Raw genomic sequence first — 17,680 nt, forward strand, 5'->3', positions numbered from 1 at the left:
AACTCTCAAGTAGAGATAATCGATTCATAAAAGAGTTAAATTGACTTAAGTTTGTGATTAGAGGAGTTGCACATGAAAAATTTCCTTCCATGGATTGTCTAGGCATGGGGCACAAAGATGAATGAAGTGTATGATGAACAATGTAGAGGCAAGCACATTGAGAGCTCATGGTTGCAAGTGCACATCAAAAATACATATGAGCCCTAGACATAAGTGTAATCGGAAATCAAGCATAGGCACAACCTAAAGTAAGACACAAATGATATTGAGGCATATGCACTAAAATGGAGTGAATGGATGACTTGATAGACTAAAAGGCAAGCTCGACCATCATAACAAAGTATCACATCTTCACTGTCTCTTCATCTTTTGACACATGAATATTATACATTAATCAAATATAAAGAAACAAGATTTTGAACACCTCTAATGCTTTTGTACTCTATTACTAAGTAGTATTATTTATATGCTTTCTTTGATAATCAAATCAATATTATTAATAAATTTGAATAAATAAATATTAATCGCTATTAATTTTATATGATCCATTTCATTAATATTAATATTATATAAATTTATTAATAAAATAAAATTCCAAAATTAATATTCCATTCAAAAATTTTAATCAATTATATATATTGTGTTGTGTTATGAATGCTAGTTTTTTATGGATATGATAACATCATATAGGTGTTCTAGTCTCAAATGATGCTAAGAGGCTAGGGAACACGAGATCTCCAAAACCCATAAAAGGTTTTATGATATAAGTTTGGGAAACACCTTAATTAAATTAGTTTGTCATAATTAAAATATTTCTCAAGTACAACTTAGGAAAAGTGGTAAAATAAAGTTAATTAATTAAGGATCTTCGAGATTGCTATAGAGGCTTCTATTGATGAAGTCAAATTGATCTTAGTCGTTGATGAAGATTAAATCATGGTTTTTGAGACTTCAACAAGAGATTATAAGAGTAGGTTGAAGGGATTGGGGATAACATCAATGCGATCAGTTGTGAGTAAGGTAGTTTAACTCACTTAACTCGTAGTATTCAGTGAGGGTGCAATTCAAACCAATGAAAGAGCATAAGAGAGAGGAGGCAATAGAGATTTGGGAAGAGCAGGATTCCAGAGAGATTCCCAGTGATTTTCCAGTGTTGAAGAGACAGGAGAAGGGAGGATGAATTATCTGCAGAGAGGGTCGCTACAACTAGTGTGAATAGCTAGAAATCCCAGTGTGAGTTGCCAGAAGAGGGTTTGTTCAGTTGTTGGAGGCCAGATCTAGCTCCAGAAGGCAAAGATAATTCTTTCCAAAGGTAGAGGGAGGTAAGACATCTCAGTTAGAGGCATACTCGGGGCTATGCGTGTGGATTCTAAGGAGCAATGTGCATTCTCAGTTTGACAGTGCGAATTGCCAAGGAGTGCAAGTTGTCGGGACATGGGTGGTACATGGCCATTTTGAGTTGTAAAGTGAGATCTTGTATCTCCAGTTTATTTAGCTAGATGAGATCATATATTGTTGGAGGTTTGCTAGTTGGAAACCAGTGGTAATAATTCTCAAATTGTTGCATAATAAAATAAACTCTCATCTGCTACACCAGTTTTCCTTTCGGGGTTTTTTTCGAGGATATTTAGTCCAAAATAATAATGTCATTTTATTTTGTGTGTGTGCATATATTTTTTAGTTCCATATTTTTATTTCCGCAACATGTTTTTTGTTTGTGAATAATTGCAGTGTAGTTTATTCGTTATTTGTCGTAAATAAACTATCAAGTTAAGAGAATAATCTTCAGTTACTACACTTCAAAGATTTTTTCATAATAAACTCATTTATATCTATTTGTGTACTAATTTTGTTTCCTTCTTAAAGCTATATACCATAGAAAGCAAATTAGAATTGTGCAACTTGCATAAGGCACATTATTATTTCAAATCAACTTTACAATGTTACATGGATCAAGATACTGTTTGACTTCATGGATATTTAAAAAGAAACCCCAATTTCAAAAAGTGAACCAACCCTAACTTTAAGAAGTGAACTCTAGTTTGGATCCATTACCTCCATTCGTTGCAATTTATTTTCACATATAAAGGACAAAAGTGGACAACTTTACAGTATTGACATGAAAGACCTATACTTGTGCAATCAAGCAAAGCCCCACCATTTGCAATGTGGCATTTGAAAAAAGAGTGAGAAAAACAAGGCTTAATCCATGGACAATTCTTCCATAAATGTACCTCCATCTAGAAACCTCACTAGAAGGTGTACTACCATCCAAAAACCAAACTAGAAGGTATGGATAATAAAGGAAATAGATAGGGACAAGGCACCACAATGACAATATTTGTCTAACTATAATGATCCATGTCTTATCTATCGATGCATATGTATATATGTGTTTACTTTCCTAGGAAACATGCCCTTTGGAAGCATCCCATGCAACATTCCCACATTGGAAGTTCACATATATTATTAAATTCAAGAATGTGGAAGCATTCAATCCAACATTCCCGCATTAGAAGTTCAGATAAATTATTAAATTCAAGAATGGTGGCTCTAGAACTATGAACCAAGGCAGGCAGAAATTCATTATTCAAAGAAAATCATTATTACTTCTGAGGTTTCAAATTATTTTAAAAATCATTATTGACCCATCATTTTCAGATGTGGTTAGGATTCCAAGAAATTACCTTCCCGATTTGACTTCTTTTACAGCTCCCTATATTCCTCGTTAACTCCGACTTGTACTGCACGTTCTTTTTTCCCTGTGGTTAAAGGGTGGCCTGCTCGGGCTTATCTCCCGAGCATTTCGGAAAAACAGCGGTTTTGGCGGGTCGACGAGCCGCTAAATGTGATTGCACAAACGTGTACGGATTGATTGTCACTGTGTATATGCGAGCCGCGTCCGCGGATAGACCATCGAATTGGGCTGTATATACAATGTATATATGAAGTACAGTCTTCATACAGTCTGTTAAAAACTATATACACTGTGAATGCCACCCAATGTTTTTGGCTGAAAGGGAATCAAACTCTCGAGACGTGTCTTGTTAGTCTTTTATCTGGGAACATCCACGAGTGGTGCTAGATTTCAGTATCACAAATATGGTACATATACAATGTATATATAAACGGAGCGCATTTTTTTATTTTTCACACTATCTCAAATTACACTACCATTACAATCACCAAATACGTGTACGGATGATCGCTGTGTATATGCAAGTCGCCTCCACTGATAGAACGTGGAATTGGGCTGTATATACAATGTATATATGAAGCACATCCTGTTGAAAACTATATACACTGTGTAAATGCCACCCAATGTGTTTCCTTATAAGGGAATCAAACTCTTGAGACGTGTCATCATGTCATGTAAGCCTTTTATCTGGAACCTCCATGAGTGGTGCTAAATTTCAGTATCAGAATTGGGTGTATATACAATGTATATATACATGGATCGCATTCTTATTCTTCACAAGATTTCAAATTACGCCACCATTATAATAAGCAAATTACGGCACAACCAACGTCAGAACCTTATGTTCATTGCATTCGCTGCATTCACACAAATATCAGCCAACACAATTGCAACACCCCCTTGCAATTTACGGCAAAACCTTATGCTCAGTGCATTCAGCGCATCCACCCAAATAGCACACAACACATGCAACATTGCCACTTCCACCTAGTTGTCAGAAACTTCAGCAATTTCAAGCGGAAGGTACAAAACATTTAGGCCCCAGCTACGGAGTACATTAAATAGCAGTTCTGCCATGTTGCAGTGGCCGAATATGGAGAAATGATTTGAAATAAGTCATGATTACTGCTCCATATTCTGTTTGACTCAGCACACACTCACCCCAATGACGTTCAGCTGGACTTCGATTAATGACCTTGCTGTTGCTTTCCGTTAGGCCAACCATAGAGGCTGACGTGGGAGAACATACGTGGCACAGACTACCTTGGGCCTGGTTCTCCACCATATCGAACTGAACTGGAAGTCTTATAGCAATAAACGCAGGCCACGCCACGATGAGTAGCTGCTCCTATCGTCCAACCCAAATATTTTCAAACCGTTATAACACTGAACCCCATTTGTGCCCACTCCCATGCATGACCTTACATTTAAGGCCTGCCCTTGGTTCACATGTTATGTGGGTATGATGCAGAGTCAATGTTTTTTGTTTTTGTTTTTGCAGAAAACCATGTTGACTATGTAGATTATAAGTAAGATTGACGACCGTAGCTGACATTTCTTGGCTTAAGTTAACAAACCAAACCACAACCCACAAAGTGCAACCAATTGTTTTGTCTGAATACCGGCCTGCTCTCTGTGGGCAGGTTAGGCAGGCTCATAGCAAATAATGCACCCTGAAATCCCACCCTTAGTCCTGGCCTTGGTGGCTGTTCTTCTCGTTACTCTTATGGCGTTCATGAAGTGGAAATCCACAGAAGCGAGGAAGGCCGAGATCAAGAAGTTGTTATTAGTGGCAGAAGAAGAAGCTCGTAGACTTGAAGCTGAGCAAAGGGATTATGGTCTTGCATTCGACAGGCAAAGGTTTAACCAGTGTGCTGTTTGTTTCAGTACCACCACTAGAAGGTGTTCCAGGTGCAAGGGTGTGAAATACTGGTTAGCTGTTGAACTCTTTCAACCGTTTTTCAAAATTGCAGATTCAGTTTATGTTGCATCTAATTGGGTTTCTATAACAGTTCAGAATGTGCATGTGTGTTGTTGAATTTTTCTGAGATGCTAGAAGCGTGTAAAAACCGTTTAAAATTTTTCTGAAATCCCACAAGAGACAGGTTATTTCTGAAATACCCATATAAAATGAACTCAGGGTAGTCCTAAGCATATGTAGGTACTTGCAGAGCCTTGTTCATTTCCGTAATGAACATAATCTACGGTTTCAGTCCTCATGCTGTGTGAATAGCAAAGTCTTGTGCACAATTCGAGTGCTTGAAAAATAGAAGCTAAACATATATTTTGGTTTTTACTGTTAATCACCATGCTTCATTATTAGGCACTTTTGGTTTTTACTGTTAATCAGCATGCTTCATTATTAGGCACACTTTGGCTTTGGATGCCTATACCGAGCAGTTAATACATTAAGTGCAGCGGTGGCTGGTTGGCATTTTGTTTCCAAGGAAGACTTTGTGGGTAACCTACTGTCACTTTTTGGAATTTGGAGGATGATATCCTGTCTAAACTCATTAGTGCTGACTATGGTGTCTAACTTGGCACAAAGATGGGGTGAGGGGGGTGTTGCAGGTGATACATGCAACAAAAACGTTCAGCCCAAGGGACCCTGAAACTTTTATATGAACTTAAGCACTCAACCACTCTAGCTAGTCTACAGGGTTCTGGTTTATATATATATATATACCAGTTGTTTTTTATTTCCAAAAAAAACTTTGTGGGTAACTTATTGTCACTTTTATATGAAATTAAGCACTCAACCACTCTAGCTAGTCCACCAGGTTCTGGTTTATATATATATATATATATACTGGTTTATATATATATATACTAGTTGTCTTTTTATTTCCAAAGAAGACTTTGTGGGTAACCTATTGTCACTTTTTGGAATTTGGAGGATGATATCCTGTCTAAACTCATTAGTGCTGATTATGGTGTCTAACTTGGCACAAAGATGGGGTGATACATGCAACATAAGCGAAACTTTTATATGAACTTAAGCACTCAACCACTCTAGCTAGTTCACCAGTTTTTAGTTTATATATATATATATATATATATATTCAGACAAGCTTACTGACTATTTCCCTTCATTTGGAAGATAATATCTATGGTACACCAGAGTTTTCAGGGTTCAAGCCCAGATCAATAGTCAACAGTGAACCTAGGAGGAGAACAATTTTCTACTCAAACTAAACCAATTAACTTCTCTAGCTTGTACTACAAACTTTTGATAAGTATATAATTTTTGTAGCCATAAAACTGGGTGGAGTTAGTATGGACAACCTACAAGCCAATATTAACAGAAGCTTGTGACCAGCCCTCAAGCCAATATTAACAATAACTTGCGACCAGTTCTCAAGCCAATATTAGCAGTAATTTGTGACCAGCTCGTAAGCCAATATTCACAGTAACTTGTCTCTAGAGATTGGTCTCCCTCCAGGGAAAGCCTACCCCTCTAGCACATTACAACATGCCGATATTAATTTATTGCCATGTACAAATTTTATCCTTTGGTTTTCAAACTATTATTCTTATGTACAAACTCTACTCCCTCTGATTTCGAATTTATTGCCATATACAAACTTTATCTTCTCTGGTTTTCAAACTATTATCCCTATATACAAACTGATTTTGAAATTATTGATAGATTTTTGAGCCGAGAGGCTCATTCTATAGCCTAGTGTGAAGACTATGTGTAAGTATCCCAAATAAAAATAAAATATTCTCCAAATAAGTATGTCTGTCCCTCCAAATAAGTATGTGAAGACTATGTGTAAGTATGTCCGTCCCAGCTATAGAATGTGAAGACTATGTGTAAGTATGCCCGTCCCTCTTAAAATAAAAATAAAATATTCTCCAAATAAGTATGTTTGTCCCTCTTAAAATAAAAATAAAATATTCTCCAAATAAAAAAACAATGTCCGCCATAATAAAAATGAAATAAAAATAAAAAATATGTTATGCATATTCAATTAGTTGTGCATATGATCTAATATAATTTTAGGTAAAGTAATTAGAAGTGAAAAAAAATATGTGAGTAAGATGTTTAAACTTTATACTTTTCAAAAATATTTTAACACCTGATATCAACTTCATATATATCTATATAGAAAAAATGTTAATTTTTTTTTTTTAATGTTATATAGAATAAAATATCCAATATAAGTTATGAATAAAATATTTTAATATGAAATGATATTGACATATATTTAAAAATATATTAATAATAAAAAAAATCAGTTTAATGTGAGTTAATAAAACGACTCAATACCCATATCATATTTTTTTTATAACATTCAAAAGTACAATATAAACAACAAAAATATACACATTGTTTTCTCCACTCTAAAATAAATTTACACTTAAAAAAATATGATCCCTCTACGCATATTAGCTCTGTACTTAAAATAAATCTATATTAATTTTAATAAATTGTAATTATAAGAAATGTCTTTATTCTCGAAATAAATACACCTCAGCAAACGTGGGTGGGCCCTGATTGGAGGTCTGGGGGCTTGAGGGTCTGCTTTCGTCATCGGTTATTGTTTCAATCCTTTTTCATGTCGCACAAAATATTAATTGATGAGATCTTTGGAAGGAATGTCTGATGATTTTTTTCTAGGATTTAGAGAATTGTCTATCCGTGGTCGCATTGTTCTTCGTATGGATCGGACGGGCATTTGTAATTCTTTGCGCCCTTTTCTTTTCAATGTTTGGGTGGTTTAACGTTAATATTTTTGATAATTTTTATATCCAAGATGATTCGGTTATAAACAGCTGAATTGAAAGAATTGGCAGATATTGAAATGGATGATTTATTGATGGTGATCACTAATGTTGACATTTCATTCATACAAGTTTGAGTAAGGTTGTGGTTTTTTTTTATAAAAGTTGTTTTTCAGAAATGTTTGAGTAAGGTTGTAGTTTTTTTTAAATGTTTGTTTTTCAGAAATTATTGTTGTAGGGTAATTTATTTTTTTTTATTTAAGATGTGAAAAATTTGCATAACAAATTATAATCGATATTGGTCAATGCTAAATTAATAGTGGTATAGAATCTATAATTTTGCTTTGATAGGAGCTAATAAATTGGGAAGTGAAGTGGATAAATTAATTGTTTGCTTAGGCACAAAGACTTGCATAAACTTTGGTGGGTAGTAACCATTAGCAAATCTACACATTTACAGTTTTACTCCTACAAAAGCCTTGATGAAAACACAAATAATGATGGGAAGTAATTCCAGATAAATATATTTATTTACATTTTATTCCTATCAATTTTTATGAAAAGACTTGCTTAAATTATGGTAGGAAGTAGTAAATACAATACTTACCTCCGTAAACTATTTTCAAGAATTTTATTTTTGATGATTTTTCTGCAAAGCTTAATAATAAAAAAATGCATGAATATTATAGCCATATCTATAAATTATGACATAAAATATGTGAAACAATTATACACAACATTATATAATAAAAAAACAACTTTCAAATAATAATTCAATCAAATTTGAAAAAAAATTTTTAATAATTAAAAAAAATATTTATTTTTCAAACATTAAACATTATAAATATTATAATACTAAATTAATAATCATTGCTAAAATCCTGCTTTGGCAATCGCAAATAAAGTTAATAAAGTTTACTCTGACTTTATTTTCTACCCCTGGTTGCGTTATTATTTGGCAATCGCAAATAAAGTTAATAAAGTTTACTATGACTTTATTGTCTAACCCTGGTTGCATTATTATATTAGTATGGATCTGACAGGTACATTTGAAGTTTTTTCCTCTTAGCGGTTTGTCTTACTTTTCAATGTGACTGGTAATTGAACGTTCGTATTTTTGATAAAAAAAATTTTTTTTTTTTTCCGTAACGATTTGGTTATGAACGACTAAAAAAGCCACTGATATACGCAAATATGTAATAAACATTCCCCGCTTTATTAATACAAGTCTGAGGGGTGGTGTTCTTTTATAAAGGGTCCATTTATCATAAATAGGGTTTATGATAATTTAAGGATTTAATTTATTATAGCGGCATTTTTATTAGTTTAATCTCAAGTCTCTTCGGTGATAGGTTTATTTATTCTCCTCATTAAAAAAAATACAAAACAAACAACTTAAAGGCCTGCCTTTATTATACCTCTTATATTCCAAATTCTAAAACTATGATGTTAAAAACTAAATATTTTATATATCAAGTACATTACAAGTCATTCTCTTCTAAATTGTGTAGACCTCCAAATATAGAGATGGATGCGGTAAGTGAAATGATTGATTATCGTGACAATTAAACTAAATTGTGACATCTTTTCATTGAATCCTTGATCAAATTTCCCTTAATTTCTTCATTTAGTTGTAGTTGAATCGAAAACATTAACTTTGTTATCACATTTGATTATATTTCTTTCTTTTCAGTCAGCAAAGAAAAAATAGACGACCATAAGAAAGGCAAAGAATAATTTTTTTCTGAAATCCCACAGGAAACAGGTTATTTCTGAAATACCCATATAAAATGAACTCAGGGTAGTCCTAAGCATATGTAGGTACTTGCAGAGCCTTGTTCATTTCCGTAATGAACATAATCTACGGTTTCAGTCCTCACGCTTTGTGAATAGCAAAGTCTTGTGCACAATTCGAGTGCTTGAAAAATAGAAGCTAAACACATATTTTGGTTTTTACTGTTAATCACCATACTTCATTATTAGGCACACTTTGGCTTTGGATGCCTATACCGAGCAGTTAATACATTAAGTGCGGCGGTGACTGGTTGGCATTTTGTTTCCAAGGAAGACTTTGTGGGTAACCTATTGTCACTTTTCGGAATTTGGAGGATGATATCCTGTCTAAACTCATTAGTGCTGACTATGGTGTCTAACTTGGCACAAAGATGGGGTGATGGGGGTGTTGCAGGTGATACATGCAACAAAAACATTCAGCCCAGGGGACCCTGAAACTTTTGTATGAATTTAAGCACTCAACCACTCTAGCTAGTCCACCAGGTTCTTTTTATTTCCAAGGAAGACTTTGTGGGTAACCTACTGTCACTTTTTGGAATTTGGAGGATGATATCCTATCTAAACTCATTAGTGCTGACTATGGTGTCTAACTTGGCACAAAGATGAGGTGATACATGCAACAGAAGTATTCAAATCAAATCCATGGGGTGATACATGCAACAGAAGCATTCAGCTCAGCATTCAGCTCAGGGGATTTGACCCTGAAACTTTTATATAAACTTAAGCACTCAACCACTCTCGCTGATCTACCAGTTTTTAGTTTTTATATATATATTTCAGACAAGCTTACTGACTATTTCCCTTCATTGGGAAGATAGTATTTATGGTACACCAGATTTTTCAGGGTTCAAGGCCAGATCAATAGTCAACACTGAACCTGGGAGGAGAACAATTTTCTACTTAACCACTTAAACTAAACTAATTAACTTCTCTAGCATGTACTACAAATTTTTGATAAGTATATAATTCTTGTAGCCATAAAACTGGGTGGAGCTAGTATGGACAACCTACAAGCCAATATTAACAGAAGCTTGTGACCAGACCTCAAGCCAATACTAACAATAACTTGCGACCAGCTCTCAAGCCAATATTAACAGTAATTTGTGACCAGCCTGTAAGCCAATATTCACAGTAACTTGTGACTTGGCAAGGGTCTAGATGTCCAGAGATTGGTGTCACTCAAAGGAAAGCCTACCCCTCTAGCACATTACAACATGCCAATATTAATTTATTGCCATGTACAAATTTTATCTTTTGGTTTTCAAACTATTATTTTTATGTACAAACTCTACTCCCTCTGATTTTGAATTAATTGCCATATACAAACTTTATCTTCTCTGGTTTTCAAACTATTATTCTTATGTACAAACTGATTTTGAAATTATTAGATAGATTTTTGAGTGGAGAGGCTTCTTCTATAGCACAGTGTGAAGACGATGTGTAAGTATGTCTGTCCCTCTTAAAATAAAAATAAAATATTCTCCAAATAGAAAAACAATGCCCGCCATAATAAAAATAAAATAAAAATAAAAAATATGTTATGCATATTTAATTAGTTGTCCATATGACCTAATATAATTTTAGGTGAAGTAATTAGAAGTGAAAAAAATAAGTGAGTAAGATGTTTAAACTTTATACTTTTCAAAAATATTTTAACATGGTGATATAACCTTCATTAATATCTATATAGGAAAAAAATGTTAATAAGAAAATGTTTTAATGTTATATAGAATAAAATATCCAATGTGAGTTATGAGTAAAATATTTTAATATGAATTAATATCTATATAGGAAAAAAATGTTAATAAGAAAATGTTTTAATGTTATATAGAATAAAATATCCAATGTGAGTTATGAGTAAAATATTTTAATATGAATTGATATTGACATATATTTAAAAATATATTAATAATAAAAAAACCAGTTTAATGTGTGTTAATAAGATGACTCAATACCCATAAATCCAATAAATAATAAAAATGTACACATCATTTTTTTCACTTAAAATAAATTTACACTATATGATCCCTCCCTATTTATATTAAATCTGTGGTTAAGATAAATTTTATAGATTTTAATAAATTGTAATTACTTCTATATATATAATAAATATCTTTATCTCGAGATGGATACACCTCAGCAAACTTGGGTGGGCCCTGATTGGAGGTCTGGGGCTTGAGGGTCTGCTTTCGTCATCGGTTATTGTTTTATTCCTTTTTTATGTCGCACAAAATATTAATTGATGAGATCTTTGGAAGGAATGTCTAATGATTTTTTTTCTAGGATTTTAGAGAATTGTCTATCCGTGGTCGCATTGTTCTTCATATGGATCGGACGGGCATTTGAAATTCTTTCCGCCCTTTTCTTTTGAATGTTTTGGGTGGTTTAACGTTAATATTTTTGATAATTTTTATATCCAAGATGATTCGGTTATAAACAGCTGAATTGAAAGAATTGGCAGATATTGAAATGGATGATTTATTGATGGTGATTACTAATGTTGACATTTCATTAATACTAGTTTGAGTAATGTGGTTTTTTTTTTATAAATGTTTATTTTTCAGAAATGTTTGAGTAATTTGTGGTTTTTTTTAAATGTTTGTTTTTCAGAAACCAGTGTTGTAGGGTAATTTATTTATTTTTATTTAAGATGAGGGGAAAATTTTGCATAACAAATTATAATTGATATTCGTCAATGCTAAATTAATAGTGGTATAGAATCTTATAATTTTGCTTTGATATGAACTAATAAATTGGGAAGTGAAGTGGATAAATTAATTGCTTGCTTAGGCACAAAGACTTGCATAAACTTTGGTGGGTAGTAACCACTAGCAAATCTACACATTTACAGTGTTACTCCTACAAAAGCCTTGATGAAAACAAAAATAATGGTGGGAAGTAATTCTAGATAAATATATTTATTTACATCTTATTCCTATCAATTTTTATAAAAAGACTTGCTTAAATTACGGTAGGAAGTAACTAATGGTAAATATATCACTTACCTTCGTGAGCTATTTTCAAAGATTTTATTTTTGGATTGTTTTTCTGCAAAGCTTAATAACAAAAACCACTACACAAATATCTAAAGATTATGCATGAATATTACACAACATTATATTGTACAAAGAACGACTTTAAAATGATGGTTCAATGAAATTAAAAAAATGATTTATTTATTTATTTTATTTTTTTTCGGACCTTCTATTAAACTAAGCCAAATATATATAATTTACAAGGAGCCACACCCGCCCTGCGAAAGTTCAACAGTCAGCCGGGCAGGCCGAACCAAAACAATCACCCAAAACTAATAGAAACCTAAATCGGAAATCTGAGGAGAACCGCCAAACAAAGCACAAGGTCATCTGGCAGTGCTTCCGTGCATCAAATGAGCCTCGAAAACCTTGGAGGGAAAGTCCATCGCACTGGAGGTCACAAAGGCCACAGATGACTTGCCTTGAATTCACAAGAGGTCCCACCACAAGCCAAACTGAAAACTGTCAAATGGACCCGACAGAAGTTAAAAGCAGAACACTCTAATCATTTTTCGGGTCCGACCAATTCGCACACACAATCGCCACCGTTGATCAACTAACTAAGATCCAACGGTCATCCTGAATATTGGAAGGACAAGAAGCACGAGAGTTAACCGCCCAATGAGGGCGGTTTTCTCTCTCCTCGCTCCGCAACGTGTCACTCAAAGAGTGGAATCGGAGCCAAATACAGAAAAACCGAAAACCATTCAGACCCCGCCCGATATACTGCTTGTGGTATTGGACCGGTTGACTTGCAAAAAAACCAAACACGTCCTTTCGCCACGTGTTTTCCTTAATTCCGTCCAGCGGGCAGTTCTTGAGCCAATCCCGTTCACCTGGATTCTCTGTCAACCACCACCTAAGCCAAATGAAGAGGGCTACCCCATCCTGTGGAGCTATCTGAGTCAATCCTTTCATCATTCAATCATAAGGAAACCAGACTTTGGAAAATAACTGAACCAAGGTGGGTTAGTCTGTGTGGAGTTCTCCGACCTCCCGCTGGTCTTCAGGGTCCCTTTGATCCAACCTGTTAGTCCATAGTTCCATATCCTGGGTAGCCTGACAGAGACAGTCCTCCCGCAATTTACCTGGGGGAAGCGAATCCCAAGCATGCCTAGAATCCTTGTCCCTATTTGTGACTCCTTCATTCGCCAAACGATCCGCTAACATGTTAGCCTTCCTTTTCACATGAGTAAATCTGATAGTTTTAAGGGATCGTATGTGAGAATAGATGTGGTAAAAAACCTGCAAAAGCTTCCAATGCTTTGACACTTTATCTGGAGAGGTTCCATTGCTAATTTTCTTAGCCGCTCTAATAATTAATTCCGAATCTGCTTCAATTATAACATTGTGTGAACTTGAATTCACCAGGATTTCCAAGCATTGCTCTAATGCCATGAGCTCAGCCATGTTGTTTGTGGCCTTCCCCAAGTGGCCATGGAAGATTATCTGAATTTGTCCTTGATCGTCTCTTATGGCACCCCCAAAGCCCGCTAATCCTGGGTTGCCCTTAGCTGCTCCATCAATATTAACCTTTAAGAAACCATAAGGAGGAGGCTTCCAAATGGTAGCACACTTGTTTATAAGGCTTACCGCCTTCATTATTCCTAGAGGGCTGATAGACTGGAGACCCAAGTGAAGTAAAATACTCTCCTCTTGGGGCAGGGGAGGATCTTTAGGAAGGGTCCTCAGCAAGCTTCTTACTGTGTCTTTGAGCTGCCTTAGAATTTGCTCAATTATGTGTTGGGGCCTGTTTGTTTTGTTTTTGAAGATTCGACTGTTGCGTTCTTTCCACACATTCCAGACGACAAAACTTGGAACCAGAATCCAGGCTTTATTAACTATCTCATTCCCTAATAAGTTCTTCCTCCAGTTCTTTAGAGTGTTGGATATGCTGAGACTATCCCTATCAATTTGTCTAAAAATAGCGGCCACCCAGTCCTACACCTTTGAAGTGAAAGGACAGAGGTTGAGAAGGTGTTCAATCGTTTCCTCATGAGCGCCACAAAGGTACCACTTGGAAGGGCCAATGAAGCCTTTCTTGAGGAGATTCTCCCAAGTTAGGATCTTCCTTTGATGCATTAGCCAGATGAATAGCTTTATTTTCATCCAATGCGGACTTTGCCAAAGTTTCTTCCAGATCTGATCAGGGTTCACAAAGTTAAATCCTGTGACTTCCTGTTTGGCCTCTTTGAGGTTAAAGTTGCCTTCAGAGTTCTTTCCCCATCTTAATTGATCTGTTGAGGAAGAAACAAGAATCCTTCTATGCTCTAACTCCTGGGTGAGAGCTTCTGCCTTGGTCTTCAGTTGGTTTTCATCACTGTATCCTAGATCCTTCCACTCCCTCCATTTTCCATTATTCCTTCCCTGATCCCAGAAGTCTTTTACCAGAACCATACCTTTGCTGTTTGTGTCACTTTTGAGATCTGCAAATTCATCCCTATAAAGATTGGGTTCATGTTGCCAATTATCCTCCCAAAATCGAGCAAGATCCCCTGCTCGAATTTCCCATAAACAATGGTGCTGAACAATGTTTTTATTATCCCAGGCCAGCTTCCAAATATGGGAGCCCCTAATTTGCCCTGACATTCTGATGTGATCCTTCTCCTGCCAGTACTTGGCATATTTTTTTTTCCAAAGCTTAGCCCAAGGGGCATTCGGTTCCTTAACCCATCTCCACCAAAGCTTGGCTCCCGAGACTCTGCTGAGGGTCTCAAGATCATGAAGCCCCAATCCACCATGGCTCTTCGGCTTGCAAAGCTTGTCCTAGGCTACTAAAGCCCACTTCTTTTTCTCTTCCCCTCTGCCCCACAGAAAGTCCCTTTGTATGCTTCTTATTTGCTACTTAATACCTTGAGGAGCAGGAAGAGCTGAAAACATAAAAATGGGAATGGCCTACAAGACCGCCTGTGTGAGCACAAGGCGTCCTGCCAGATTTAGTGATCTACATGTCCATTTTCTGATCTTGTCCTGAAGTTTATTTAAAATTGGCTCCCACACTTTCTTGCTTAGCGGTTTGTCAGTAAGAGGAATGCCAAGATATTTGGAAGGTAGCTGTTCTCTTTGAAATCCAAGAATTCTGGTAATGTTTCTCTGAATATCAATATTAGTGTTAAAGAAAAAAGCTTTGGAATTGTTAAGGCTTACCTCTGTGCCTGCTGCCATAGCAAAGTCATTTAAGATGTTTTTGATTGCTCTGGCTTCCTTGACTGTAGGTATGCCTTGCAACATTGTGTCATCTACAAATTGTTGATGAGTGTTTGCCTCTCCATCCACGGTGAGTTTGATAACCTGAATTCGTCCTTCAACATTTGCCATTTTAATCGCTCTACCTAGCCCTTCCATCATAAGGATGAAGAGGAACGGTGAAAGCAGATCTCCTTGTCTGAGCCCTCTAGAGGGAGTGAAGGTCCTTGATGGAGCTCCATTAAGCAGTATGGAAAAACTGGTTGAGGTAACTAATGCCATGACCCATCTTATCCAATTCTGGTCAAAACCATAGGCTTTTAGAATTGCTCTTATGTATGCCCAACTCAATTTATCATAGGCTTTCGCTAGGTCCAACTAAATGATCATACCAGCTTGTTTGTTGCTTTTGAGAGAGTGTACTGCCTCATGAGCTTGGATGATATTGTTGAGGATTTGTCTTCCCTCCACATAGCCTGTTTGCTCCTCCGAGATGAGAGAGGGTAGAAGTGGTTTGAGTCGATTGGCTATTACTTTGGAGATAATTTTATACACCACATTACATAAGGCTATGGGCCGAAAACCATCCGAAGTCATGGCATTTTCCTACTTTGGAATCAGAGCTATGAAGGTGCATTCAGAGCCTTTAGTATCTTCTTGAGTCTTCTACAACCTCGAGGATATCATATTTGACACTTTCCTAGTAGGCTTTGAAGAAGTCTACATTGAATCCATCCGAGCTTGGTGCTTTTCCATTCTGCATTTCATTAATCACTTCACTGACCTCCTCTTCTGATACTGACCTGTTGAGATTGTGGTTGTCCTCTCTGGTAACTAGTTGAGGGATATACTGAGTGAAATGGTCAATGAACCTAGATCTGTCCTCCAGCAACTCCTTTGCAATATTACAGAAGTGTTGAACAAGGATCGATTCCATATCATTGTGAAGAACAAGCTCAATGCCTTGAGAATTTTTGATCTTTGTGATTCTGTTGTGTGCCCTGTGAGCTATAGTGGATTTGTGGAAGAATTTTGTGTTTCTTTCTCCCTTTTTAATCCATTGTATCCTTGATTTCTGCCTCTAGAAAATTTCTTCTTGTAAGCATCGATCCTCCCATTCTTCCTACAAAGAGTCAATTAATTTTTGCCGCTCTTCGGTGAAGCCATCTGTGATGTTGATCTGATTGATCTCCTGGAGCTTCTGTTCAGTTTCTCTTTTGGCTTTGAAGATATCTCCAAATTCATTTTTCTTCCAAACTTTAAGACGGGCTTTGATATGTTTAAGTTTCTGCTGGATCATGTACATTTTTGTGCCCTGAATATTCAACTCCTCTCTCCACCATTTATCCACGTTATTAGTGAAATTAGGGTGTGAGAGCCAAGCGTTTTCAAACCTGAAAGGTCCATTTCTCGGAGTGCCCATAAAGATGGCTTACAGCTGTACAGGCCAATGATCTGATCCTCCAAAGGGTAGAATGGAGGCTGTCATGGTAGGTCCTGAGAGAAAGAGGTCTTCTGAGATCATGAACCTATCAAGTTTGGAAGCAACTTGATGAGCCCCTCCCCTTTTGTTGTTCCAAGTGAAGGTTCCATTAATTGTTTCAGTGTCCACCAGCCCCATGTTCATGATGAAGTTCTGGAAGGCCATGGAGTCTCTGCCCAGCTGTCTAGTGCCTCCTTTTTTTTCCGAAAGAGATCTTATCATATTGAAATCTCCTGCAACGATCCAGGGCAAAATGGGATGTCTCGCTCTTAGTTCCTCCAGGGAGGTGAGGAGCTTGAGTTTGTCTGCTTGCTTTTGAGGTCCATAAACATTTGTAATCATGTATATCTCCTTGTCCCCTACAGGTTGACATATCAGGGAGAGATAGTTCTTGGATGCTTCAACATCCAGAATTCCCAATTTCTGTGGGTCCCACAAAGTGAGAATCCCCCCCCGCCATGTTATTTGCCTTAACCTCTAAATACTCATATTTGAATAACCACTTATTGTGAATATCTCTTATCTTTTCCATCGAACATTTTGTCTCCTGAATAAAAACCATGTCTGGTTTTTCTTCTTTCATTCTGTTACTAAGATTTCTTTGTTTCCTCCTACTCCCTATGCCTCTAATGTTCCAGGTTGTGAACTTCATTAAGAAAGGTTAGTAAAGGAATAACTGGTAAGATCTTTCATCTTACCTGAGTTGATCAACAGTTTTCCACATTCATTTAGCAGTTCATTCTGTCTCTTTCTTCC

At 36.0% G+C, this 17,680-nt stretch overlaps 1 protein-coding gene across 2 annotated transcripts in view; it reads left to right on the forward strand.

The window, feature by feature from the left end:
* Window positions 1-4,102: 4,102 nt before the first annotated feature.
* The window catches only part of LOC149160557 (ubiquitin carboxyl-terminal hydrolase 16-like), a 151,791-nt gene continuing 138,213 nt past the window's right edge, over window positions 4,103-17,680 (forward strand). Inside the window, exon 1 of one of the 2 annotated variants that reach the window (XM_089436728.1) lies at window positions 4,103-4,630. In XM_089436728.1, the coding sequence (XP_089292854.1) occupies window positions 4,365-4,630 (266 nt within the window). In that variant the 5' untranslated portion in view covers window positions 4,103-4,364. The remainder of the gene's footprint in view (window positions 4,631-17,680) is intronic. The other variant, XM_089436727.1, reaches the window with a different exon arrangement.

This window comes from Pinus tabuliformis, chromosome 5_2, assembly GCF_031772625.1.
Source record: "Pinus tabuliformis cultivar Carrire ecotype Pingquan chromosome 5_2, CPIR1, whole genome shotgun sequence".
Classification (NCBI taxonomy): Eukaryota; Viridiplantae; Streptophyta; class Pinopsida; order Pinales; family Pinaceae; genus Pinus; species Pinus tabuliformis.